An 11,381-nucleotide genomic window follows, 5' to 3' on the forward strand; every position below is an offset into this window, starting at 1 on the left:
AATAATCACAAGGATTCCACCATGGTTCCTTATCTGTTTGTCTGGCATAATGACAAATGAAAAGCAAAAACAACCAGCCACAACTTTAAGCCAGAACAACAGTAATTCTGGCAAAAGTTTGAAGCCAGACATCCTGCAGTTTACAGCACCTACACTATATTGTCAAAAATTTAGATCAGTCAAAAAGGCAGCCAATGAAACCATTTTAAATCTGACCTCATCTCAATGGAACTCTGAGCAGGGAAAAGAAAAAAGCCCGTACAATACAAACAATCAGATTGGAACACAATACAATAATATTGTTGCTAAATGGACTTTTAAAATATGTGAGATTAGCATTTAGCTTCTTAAAAGAATCCAGACTACATTCAGCTCTTGCACAAAGGGTGGAATGCAGCAAAGGGGACTGTCAGCTGAATCCATTTGGGATACCCATAAAAAAAGTAATCTTCATTTTGCCAAAACAGCTTCTAAAAGTCATTATTTTGAGGAGTGATCTTTGGCCCTGTTGATTGTCAATGGCTGTGATAATAATCTAGAAGACACATGAGCTACCACAAATCATTAACTGGCTTCTAACTTGTATCTAGTCCAGCTACAAGGCCATTTCTGAAAAGTAAAATGCAACAGAGTACTGTCTCCCTGCACAATCCATCAAGATGCACACAATTTTACTGAAGGTGCCAGTGCCAACAGCCTATATATCAAATACTTGTTTACTGAGTGATAAAAGCAATACTTGCAAGTCATTCTTATGGTACAGATAGGAGTCATGACATACTTAAGACTATTTTCTTTCTTTTTTTTTTTTGATTAAAATTCACTGCTAGATGTGGGAAGACCACAGGTCCTCCCACATGTTCCATTCCAGAAAATTCTGAACACTCTTTCACAAGACTGGACTCTGCCTTTGCTATGAAGCAGAAAATAAACATTCTATTTAACAACTTGGAGTGCAATATTTGACGAAAGAGCTGCTAGCATCTCTGGACTCCCATACAGATAAATCATCTGAATGCCACCTATGTTTACCCAAGGAAAGAATTCTCTGTGTCTGTTTTGAGGTAATACTTACTCAGACAATATTTAACATATGAGCTCTGAAACCATATTTGAGTTTCTTGCATAGAGAAGGGACTGAAGAAAACTTTAGAACTTCTCAAGGAGATAAAGTTCCTTTAACAGTTGATTAAACTAAACAACCTAAGTACTCTAAGTTTAGTGATTTCCAATATATGCTAGCCAGGGGGTTATACCCTCACAGTCCCTTCTCCCTACTCCCAAAGGGAAGATAAAACTGAACTACTGAAGGCCAAGTAGTCAGTAGTTAGTAAACTCAACAACCAGTCCATAAGCTAAAACAAGTGAGAACAATAGCTGCTAATGTGTGAGAGGCCCCTAAACAAGACAAAAGCAAATAAGAAACAGAACTGTTGAGTGCTGAAAACCAACTGCTTAAGCAAGAAAATGCAGGAATCTGTAAACACACAAAAGAGATAAATATAATCCAGACATATGATATCCCCAGGGTTTCAAAGTTCCCAGACAATTAGCCATTACTGAGGTCCTGCTATGGGACACTACTCATCATTATACAACTCCACATTCATTCAACAAAGCTTGTCAGCTAAACAGATTGTCTTTATCTCAGTGTCCAACTGACGAGTTGCCTGCTACCCTAATTTATCGCTTTAGGGCTATGATAGTTTCTGTCTGGCTAGTTTCAGTATCTAACAAGTTTTAAGTATTACAAAGCAGGCACTCTTTATTGCAGTGCACTGGTCCCTTGGAGGACCCTTCCTCTGATCAAGTTCTCTGAGCACACTGATGGCATACTCATTAGCTATCCCCCCTTACTTGATGTATATGTATTACTTTATTTGACACAGTCACACCCCTTATTGGGAGTCCTTATAGGGCTCTTTGGGGGACTTTTTCAGTGGCCCTCAATGTCCAGTGTTCTTTTGAGGTGGCTGTTCCTCGACCCCTACTTTTTTGTAAGCACAATATCATTGTTTTCTGTGACTTCTGCTTTGTCAGCCTTGCAGAGCTGAGCTGGCATCCTACTTGCCTTTTGCATGACTTCTATTTGCCTAAATTACATTGTTTACCTATTTCTGCAAGGTTGTCCTGTTCTACTGTCCTCAGACTAAAATGGTTTTCTGTTCTACTGTCAGCTGGGCAATGCTATGAATTCCAACTTTTACTTGAAAACTGTTGAAACAGTAGTTATAAATCATCAAAGTTTTTCCAAAGGCAAAGAAAATTCAAAGCAAAGCTGCTACCCCTTCTTAAACCAACTGGTGAGAAGGGCATGTAATTGACACTCCTACATTATTTCAGCAACTAGTTTACTCATTTTAAAGCAAAGTCCACAACAGAAAAAAAATATGTGTTTCAATCCACACTTCTGCTGTTCAGGACAATTTTGCATACTGCTTATTCCTAGTAACAGGCTTGTTGGTGCTGGGCTGTTTTGTCAAGGCACTGCACCTTGCATTTAAAATTAGAACCTTGCTCCCACTTTAAAATGTCTCATTCTCCAGTCCCAGAAGTGCTGCAGCTCTCTCCCTCTTTCTTTCCACATACTCATTCCCTATGCAGCTGCCAGCATTCCCTCCCCTAAGAGCATCAGTGTTACAAGTACCCTGACATAGCAGGTTCACTTAGTTCAACAAACTTCAGCTCCACACATCCTTGACCACGCTCAGACTCTAGAGCACATGCCTAGAAACAAATGAAGCTAATCAAGTAAGTTTTTTTAAATGCTTTCTGATCTCATGTAGGCATCCTAGAAAACACGGGGGGGGGAATGTTTCCAAGTCAGCCTGTATGTTAAAATAGCCCTGTTTCTTTTTTACAAGCTACAGTCCAGACAGGTGTGTTAGCTCACTGGGAAAATTATACAGTCACTTTTCAAATTAGGCAATCATTTTAGTTCAAAGGATATTTGCACTACAGTCTTGTTTTATTCAAATTCAAACTATATTCATTTGAGGGACTACAGTTGAAAGGGAAACCGTCCATTTTAATACAAAGTTGCCTGTAGCAACTTAGTTATTAATCAGAAGCAGAAATCTTTCTGCATTCAGAAGGTAAATGGTTTAGTTCCCCCATCCATGTACTACCATTTACAGAGGATTTAGTACCAGAGTTTTTTAAATGAGGATGTCTCCATGACCCAAATCCACGTTACAAACAAGTGCCCTCAAAACCCATGAGTGCAGTTCAAAGAGCTGAGCCTTGCTTACTGTCATCCTTTTCCCATAGCCCACTGATAAACTTCAAAAATAACTAGAAACCTTGTTTAACATCAGTCCTCTATCATGTTAGTAACATATGTAAGGTAATATGAAATTTTGTCCCACATAAAAGCTTCAAATAAGCATTTACTTGAATCACTGGAGACATAGTATCAAGTAATTAGGGACATTCCTTAGCTCAACCTTCAGTTTCATAGATGATTTTACAAAACTGTTAAAAAATTGTGTCATTTTCTTACTTACTTTACACAACTGTTTCATGTTTTCTTTGATAGCAAAGAAAGAATTTTACACATACTCTCTGGCCAGCAGGTGAAAAAACAGATAATTTGGTCAGTTCAACTATGGCACTGATGCCTCCAAAGTACATTTGAACTTCAAGTACCTACTTTAAACACACACAACTCCATAGCTACATAATTGCTGAGGTAAATTTTAAAAGCATCATTGGATTTCTTTAATGAAAACATTTTTTCTGTGACCTTTAAATTTGCCAAAGAAAAAAGAATGCATCATAAAACTGTTACAGCACATAAAAGTTAAATCTAAAATAAGAAGCCGAACAGAAGATTTTGATACTATAAACAGTTCAGTGGGATCAGCTGCATTGGCCCACAACCCACACTTCAGGCCATATGCACCTGAAGAACCCTCTCTGACCAGTATTGTGGAGACCATGTGAACAGCCACTCATCTCCAGCCCATGGAGAACCCTGTGCTGGAGCAGGGTCCTGGCAGAACCTGTGGAGAGAGGACCCCACCCTGGAGCAGGTTTGCTGGCAGGACTTGTGACCCCCTGGGGAGCCACACTGGAGCAGTCTGTTCCTGAAGCACTGCACCCCATGGAAATGACCCATGCTAGAGCCGTGTGCGAACAACTGCGGTCTGTGGGAAGGATTCACTTGGACAAGTTTGTGGAAAGCTGTCTCCCATCAGAGGGACCCCACAGTGGAGCAGCAGAAACACCATGTGACCAACTGACCACAGCCCCCATTCCTGTCTCCCTGAGCCACTGAACAGGGAGGAGGTAGTGAATCCAGCATAAAGTTAAGCCTGGGAATGAGGGAGGGGTGGAGGAAAGGTTTTCTTGAAGTTTGCTTTTTACTTTTCATCATCCTGCTCAGATTATGATTGGTCAAAAATTCAGTAATTCCCCCAAACTGAGTGTGTTCTGCCCATTATGATAATTGGTGAGTGATTCCCCTGTCCTTATCTTGACCCACAAGCCTTTTGCTACGTTTTCTCTCACCTTTCCAGGTGTGAAGGGGAATGACTGAGCGGCTTTGGTGGGCATCTGGCACCCATCTACGGTCAAACCACTGCACTACTGTATTAAAGTATTTCATTTTACTGCAAAAACCTTTTTAAAGCCTAAATTTCCAACTTCAGAAATAATGAACTTTTTCATCTAGTCAGATACTCATCCTGAAATACAGTCCTATTTAGAATTCACTTGAAGCTCCTTTCGGTTTTCCCCTGGCTTGTTTTTAGATTAGACACAACAGGCAAAACACCAGCTTTACAAGTTTGCTGTTAGTGGGAAATTCCACTAAATAATGTGGAAATTCCTCCTCCAGCACCTTAGCAAACACACACAACACTGGCATAAAGATTTACCTGTACAAAAGACAAGTTTCTTTAACAACACTACATTCTGAATCAAGAGTTTCAACAAAATTTCTTTCTCAGATTTAACAAACTGGGTGAAGTTGAGAGAATGTGGTCACTTCGTAGCACTCACGGAATTCAGCAGACCAAGCTAAAAACATGCTGCATAACTGAGTAGTTCTTCAGGGCACTTTTCCTAGGAATAAGCTAGCCCATAAAAACATTCTTCCATTTGCCTCTTCATGAACATATGCACCACTATTTTCTCTTGCTCTTCAGACAAGACATTTTCTTAAGAGATATCTCTGCTATAAGCATTAAAACAACCCAATACATTTTCAATTAGTATTTTTAATACATTAGTATATATTTGCTTTCCTTATGATGCTTTCACCAAATGGTCTAGAATTCCTTTCCACTGCTAAAACTAATTGCTTACCGGAGACATAATTAACTGATTTTGTATTGAAACAGAGTTAGGTTGACCTCTGATGCTAGAAATCTTTGTCTGAAAAGAAGCTTCACACAATGATACACCTATTTTGATAACTTGTACACCCTGATTTCTCTAGCTTGGCAACTGCAGTTGTTTTAACACTCTTCTGATGTTCCTGATGGCTTTAGCTTTTCATTCTCCCACTTTCTATGGGTGAAAGAAGTAAGAACATAAAAGCATCCAAACTACCCTAGAAATACTACTCTGCGCACATAAAACAATAAACATCTATTACATACTTACATTAATCATATATCAGAGCAAGCATGATTCAAGCTAATTTCCACAACATGCAGTTGCTTGCCTTAATATATAGGCATGCCTCCAGATTTTCATGGAATTCGTGGTAGAAGAGAAAGCAGTAACTTTTGGCAAATATATACCTACTTCAAATTATACTTGTACAGTAAGTATCATATCCCATCACATATATCTTGAGAGCATACTTTTCTCTAAAATAAAGGCATTATAAGTAGAAAAATAAGAACTTTCTCTATTCATTAATACTTATATAAATATTTTAAGCTTTTACTCAGTTTTTTTAAACCAAGAGATTCATCCATTACAAGCTATCAAAACAAAAATATTGTATTTCACCTGTAACAATGCTAAATTCATTTCACATATACAATATCTGGAGGTCTGGGAATTTTCAATTCAAAGTAAGCACAAATCCAAAACAGAACGAACACTAGACATGTCTTTCCTATACATATTCCTATAACATACACTATTTCCAAATATTAGCACTCCCAAATCTCCTTATGTTAGAGGTTAAACTTCTTGCAGCAGAAACAAGATGATCTTTGTGAAAAGGATGCAACCATGCCTGTGAAAGTGTGAGTGTATAGCCACACAAACAAAATATGGGCTCTTTGTAATAGCAAAGATGGAGAGAATTCACTTTGAGGAAGTGGCAATATCAGTGACTAAATGGAAATAATAATTTGTAACAGCAGATTTAGAAAAAGAATCTTAAGTCTTCTTAGACTACCAAGACGTGGAAGAAAAACTGAACTTCACCATAAGAAACCTCAAATGAAGCTATTATATCCTTCAAACTATCTAATAAGGGTCCCAAGTGTTATCCAACTAAAGGAGGGAAGTAACAAAAGAAACAAGTAACAAAATTTAAGTTGATTTCAAAAGCTGTATTTTCAAGCTCAAATGAAGTGGTGACACCAGAAAGCCCAGATGTAAAGATCAGATGAGAAATTGAAAGCATTTGAACCTATCTGTAAAAGGACTGCCTGTGGGACATCATAAAAAAGCAGATGCCATCCACATATCTGAGGGGATGTCAAGGGTAAGGTCTTCATTGTATCATTAGAGAACTTCAAACTGTATTGCCAAGTAAATATTTCTGAGAATAACCTGAAACATGAACACCTCTGAATCCTTGTTTAGCAACTCTGAAGTATATATCCCTTAATTAACAACATATACTGAACATATTTGAAATGTTAGTCCAGACACTCCAAGAACTTAGATAATGCGATTGTCCAAACATATGCTTCTAACAACTTCATATAAATTTGTTTGCTAGTGGGTTTGCTACAGAGGAGTTACAGGGAAAAAAAAAAAGTTTCCCTCTACTATTTTGGCATTGACACTAGTAAGAGTTCATGATGATACCAACATAAAACTTTGCAACGCCTCTCCATTCATAAGTATTTCCCTGCACCAGTTCCAAGTCCATTTTGTGTACAGATTTATGACAAAGAACAAACAAGGCTACTTGCAACTTTAAAAGTTTTGAGCAGGGATAGAATTTCAATCTCTTAACTTCACAGCTTTCATGTACCTATTTCACATTTGAAAATTCCAGAAGAGTACTTCGAGGGTCTGCACATTACAAACACTACCCTTTAAGTACAGGCTACTACTCACTCACTGAAGTGCAGCCCAGACAAAATCTGGGCAAATGGCAGACTTCTAATAGCAGCATTTTTTGTGTATGCTCCAGTTGTAACTCACACAACTGGACAGTAAAGAATGGTCATTTGACAAACAAAAAGAAAACCTACATGAAGTTAGCCAAATAGTTAGTAGAGGTGGCTGCAGATACTTGCTCACAAGCCAGTGTCACATTTACAGAGTTGCTCCCTCAGCACTCCCTGTAGTCCATAATGTTCAGTCTGACAACCAATTTTTTGGCTGTGCAACACCAAAATTATCACCAATAGCAAATAAACTACCACTGAACATTCAGAAAGCAGTGAACTCTCCAGTGCTAAAACCACAGGTGTCTGACACACTGATGATTCTTCAACACTTCCAACTTCAGGAATGGTAGAGAAATCAGAAACTCCAGGTTTTCTTTTCTATAGAAGTTATTCTACTTCAAAACTGAGTGCACGTGGCAGTATAGAATATATCAATGCCAACTGGCCTCTCCACCAGTTTGCCTTTGCAAGAGGAATAATAGTTAACATTTATCACATGAAACTCCTCTGTATGTCTTGCCACTTGTCTGCTGTCATCCATGCTGAATCTTGTATTCAAGTGAGCAACTGCAGAATTCTTAATTCACTTTAAGCTTGAAGTCTTTTCTTTCACAGCTCCTTAATTAGTTGTTAGAATCTTCACAGAAAGAGAATCAACAAATAAACTCATCTGTATGCTGGAAGTTGAAGGCACATTTTATTCCAGTAAAGTGAACAAATGTTTCTTCTTGGAAACAGTTTGATGAAGACACAGTGTCTCCAAGATTATACCTGAAGCTCAACCTCTTCAGCAACCTGTTTATCAGCTAATTTCAGTACTCATACAACAAACAAGGCTGGTTTGGTGAAGCACTTGTCAAATCACATCCTCTCTTTTGTTCAAGACAGACTCCATTCTACCAGTCTTTCTTCAGGCTTCTTTTTGTGCAACTCAAGCACTCAGCAGAGGCGCATAAGCAGCCTGTCTGCTTACCTCTCAGAACATTTTCATAGTTTGCAATTCTATTGTGTTCCTTACTTAGGACACTCCTTCCAGTGCAAACAATTTCCTTGATGCTTATTTCTTCACTTAGTCACAGTAATTTCATCATTTACATCAGAAGTAATTTGTTATCCAGCTTTCTAAGACTATACTCTTCCCTTCATTTCTTCATGTCATTCCTCATAACCATTTTGCAGAACATGTTACCAGAAGAGGTGACAGTTTCGCACTACATTGGTCCTTCCTACCCTATCCTTGTGAGAATTTAAGAATTCCTCCAGCTGTAACAAATTTCCTCTAAATATCAGTTTTGGACAATAACAGGTGGCTATTTTCCCAATCCTCTCCTCCAGCTGTAACAATTTTCCTCTAAATAATCAGTTTTGGACAATAACAGGAGGCTATTTTCCCAATCCTAACTTCAAATTCACAGGTTTTTCTGTACCAGTTGGAAAACAGAAAGTAGACAATACACTTAACCAAGTTTGGCTGTAGCTAGCTAATACACAGTCCCTGTCATTTTAACCAGGGCAAATACATGACAAATTAAGATATAAAAAATGCCTCAAGGTGAGTTTCTTCTTCCAACTGGACAATGAACTCTAGTATAGAAGCATTAAAGTAGCTTGGGAGAAAAGTCAACAGGGTAAAAATAATTGCCACCAAAAATACAGTATGTCTGCAAATCTGTAGAATGAGGAGGAGTATGTACTGTGAAATCATTCATACAGAACCAACTCACAATCCAAAGGAGGGACAGAGCTACAAGCTTACTGTTGCTCTGATCCATTATCAAGCTGATGTTTGAATAGCACTAACCTTTTAATTCTTATGATGCATCTCATTTCTCATTCATCTATAGATCCCTGTTTCTGCTGTATTTATACAGAACATTTGGGAATGGACCTATGCTGTTCAAGACCTCTAATCTCAGAAGACAATGATGATATTTCCTCTTACACTACCTTGTAAACTCCTGAGCTTGTATCTATGCCCTCTTTCCTATTTCCAAACATCTCATCTTGAAATATCTCATCATACTCCAGAGTCTGTGTTTTTCTGTTCCTCCCATGCAGAATTTCTCATTTCTACTCGCAGATGGATAAGCAATAACATGTCCTGAATCAATCAAGCTTACATATATAGGCTTTGGGCCCTACAGATTTTCCCACTCTGTACCTTTTGATTAAGCAGTCTGAGTACAACATACTTTACATGCTAAAATTAAAGACTGAATGAATATACTAACACAGACATTCATATAGATGAAGAGGCTCAGCATATCCTACTTGGGAGTTTCTCAGATATTCTGAAGCAAATCTCTAGCTGTTCCAAATATTTCTTTCTCTGAAGAGGGGTGTCTCCTTTACAAATTGATGCAAACACTTAATATAATTAAGTGGCAATCTTTAGTCAGAACTCTGGCAGGATGGCCAAGTTTTCCTAAGTCCACTTAAGAGACAAAAGAATGTAAACCTGGAGCTACTACTTTTCACGTGAGCTACACATTCCAACAAGCACAACCTCAATAAATACCTATGGATTAGTCCAATTTCCATCACACTTCCTCTTTTCCTGTGTAAGTTTTTCTAGGACCTTGACCAGCTTCCACGATAGGATGTTTGTTTGCACCCTCTTCTAAGACGAAACCGCCTTTAACAAAACCAAGTGATCCATTAGACCTAGCCTAAGAGGGCTAGGGGGAAAAAAAAATTAAAAACGTTAGGAAAATAGTTTCAAACGGAAGTTTATTCCACACCACCTACAGTGCCATGTACTTTTCAAACACACTGAACACAGGCTATTGTGTCAATACATGAGCTTAACAAAACTTCCTCGCGGCATTCTTCCTTCGGCGCGGTAATTAGCAAGTAAGTGGTGCATGAATGCATCAGCAGAGCCATCCAGGCTGCCCATGGCCCCGACAAGTGTTGTTATTATTGCTCGGCCGCCCCGGTCCCCGCCCAGGCGCGGGGTCGCTCCGGGCCGAACGCCGCGCACGGCGGATGACACCTGCAGTACTCCCCTACGGCCGCGCTCCACACTCCAAACACCATTCAGAAAAAGTCGGTCCCCTCGCTACGTTTTTATGCCTTGCTATCAGCCCGTGTTCAGGGTTTCCGCCGGTCAGGGGCCAAAGCCTCCCCGCTCCCCCGATAACGGCTGCCCGGGCCCGCACCTACGGCCCGGAGCGGGAGGCCGGCTCTCACCGCCCCTCTCCATCCGCACACAGAGGTCCTGGGAAAGCACAGTAGTTCTGCCTTCCCTCCGACGTGGGAAATTTAAAAAATAACGATTAAAACAAACCAAGCCGAAGCACAAACCCGCCGCTAGCCTTGGCGCTAGCGAGCAGCTCCCGTCCCGACAGCTCCGTGCCCCAGCAGCTCCGCACCCCGCCCACGGCACCCGGTCCCGACAGCTCCCCGTCCCCCCAAACGCGGCCCACAAGCCTCCGGGTTGGAGGGGGCAGCACCCCCAGGCAGGGGCAAGGAGGGTACGGGCAAGAAGGGACACTTACTGGGCGTGCAGTGCAGGGGTGAGCCTTGCGAAGAGACGGGCGAGGAGGGAGGTGCCGCCGGCGGCGGCTCCTTGAGGGCGGCGGCGGCCGCGGGGGTCAGGACGGGGGGCAGCATGAGGTACCGGTCCGGCTGCGGCAGGCAGCGCTGGCACACCGAGTGCAGGCAGGGCAGCAGCTTGGGCCGCCGGCTCTGGATAGGCTGCCCGCACACGCCGCAAGTGTCCAACAGGTTGAGCGGGGCCGCGTCCCCGTCGCGCTCCGCCGGGCCCTGCCGGCTCTCGGCCTCGTTCTCCCCGCTCAGCGCCGCCGCCGCTACCCCCGGTCGGTCAGCCGGGCACGGCCCCCCCGCCGCAGCCGCTGCTGCTAACGCCGCTGCCGCCTCTTCCATTGTCCTGCGCCGGCGGCCGCCGCCGGAGAGCCGAAGGGAGGCGGGGCAGCCTCGCCGCTTCCCGTCCGCGACGCCGCCACCGCCGCCTACCGGCCCCCGCCCCGCGAGTGTTCGTGCGCCCGCCCGACAGCAGCGGCCCCGCTGCGCCGACAACGGCCGCCCGCGGCCCGCCCCGCCCGC

The 11,381-nt window shown here is 41.8% G+C and overlaps 1 protein-coding gene across 1 annotated transcript in view; it reads right to left on the reverse strand.

Moving 5' to 3' along the window:
• The window catches only part of TRIM24 (tripartite motif containing 24), a 59,371-nt gene extending 47,998 nt beyond the window's left edge, over positions 1–11,373 (reverse strand). The window contains exon 1 of the mRNA XM_041398612.1: positions 10,814–11,373. Coding sequence (XP_041254546.1) covers positions 10,814–11,201 — 388 coding nt within the window. The 5' untranslated portion in view covers positions 11,202–11,373. The remainder of the gene's footprint in view (positions 1–10,813) is intronic.
• Positions 11,374–11,381: the final 8 nt, after the last annotated feature.

This window comes from Onychostruthus taczanowskii, unplaced genomic scaffold, assembly GCF_017590055.1.
Source record: "Onychostruthus taczanowskii isolate IOZ18803 unplaced genomic scaffold, ASM1759005v1 scaffold15, whole genome shotgun sequence".
Taxonomy (NCBI): Eukaryota; Metazoa; Chordata; class Aves; order Passeriformes; family Passeridae; genus Onychostruthus; species Onychostruthus taczanowskii.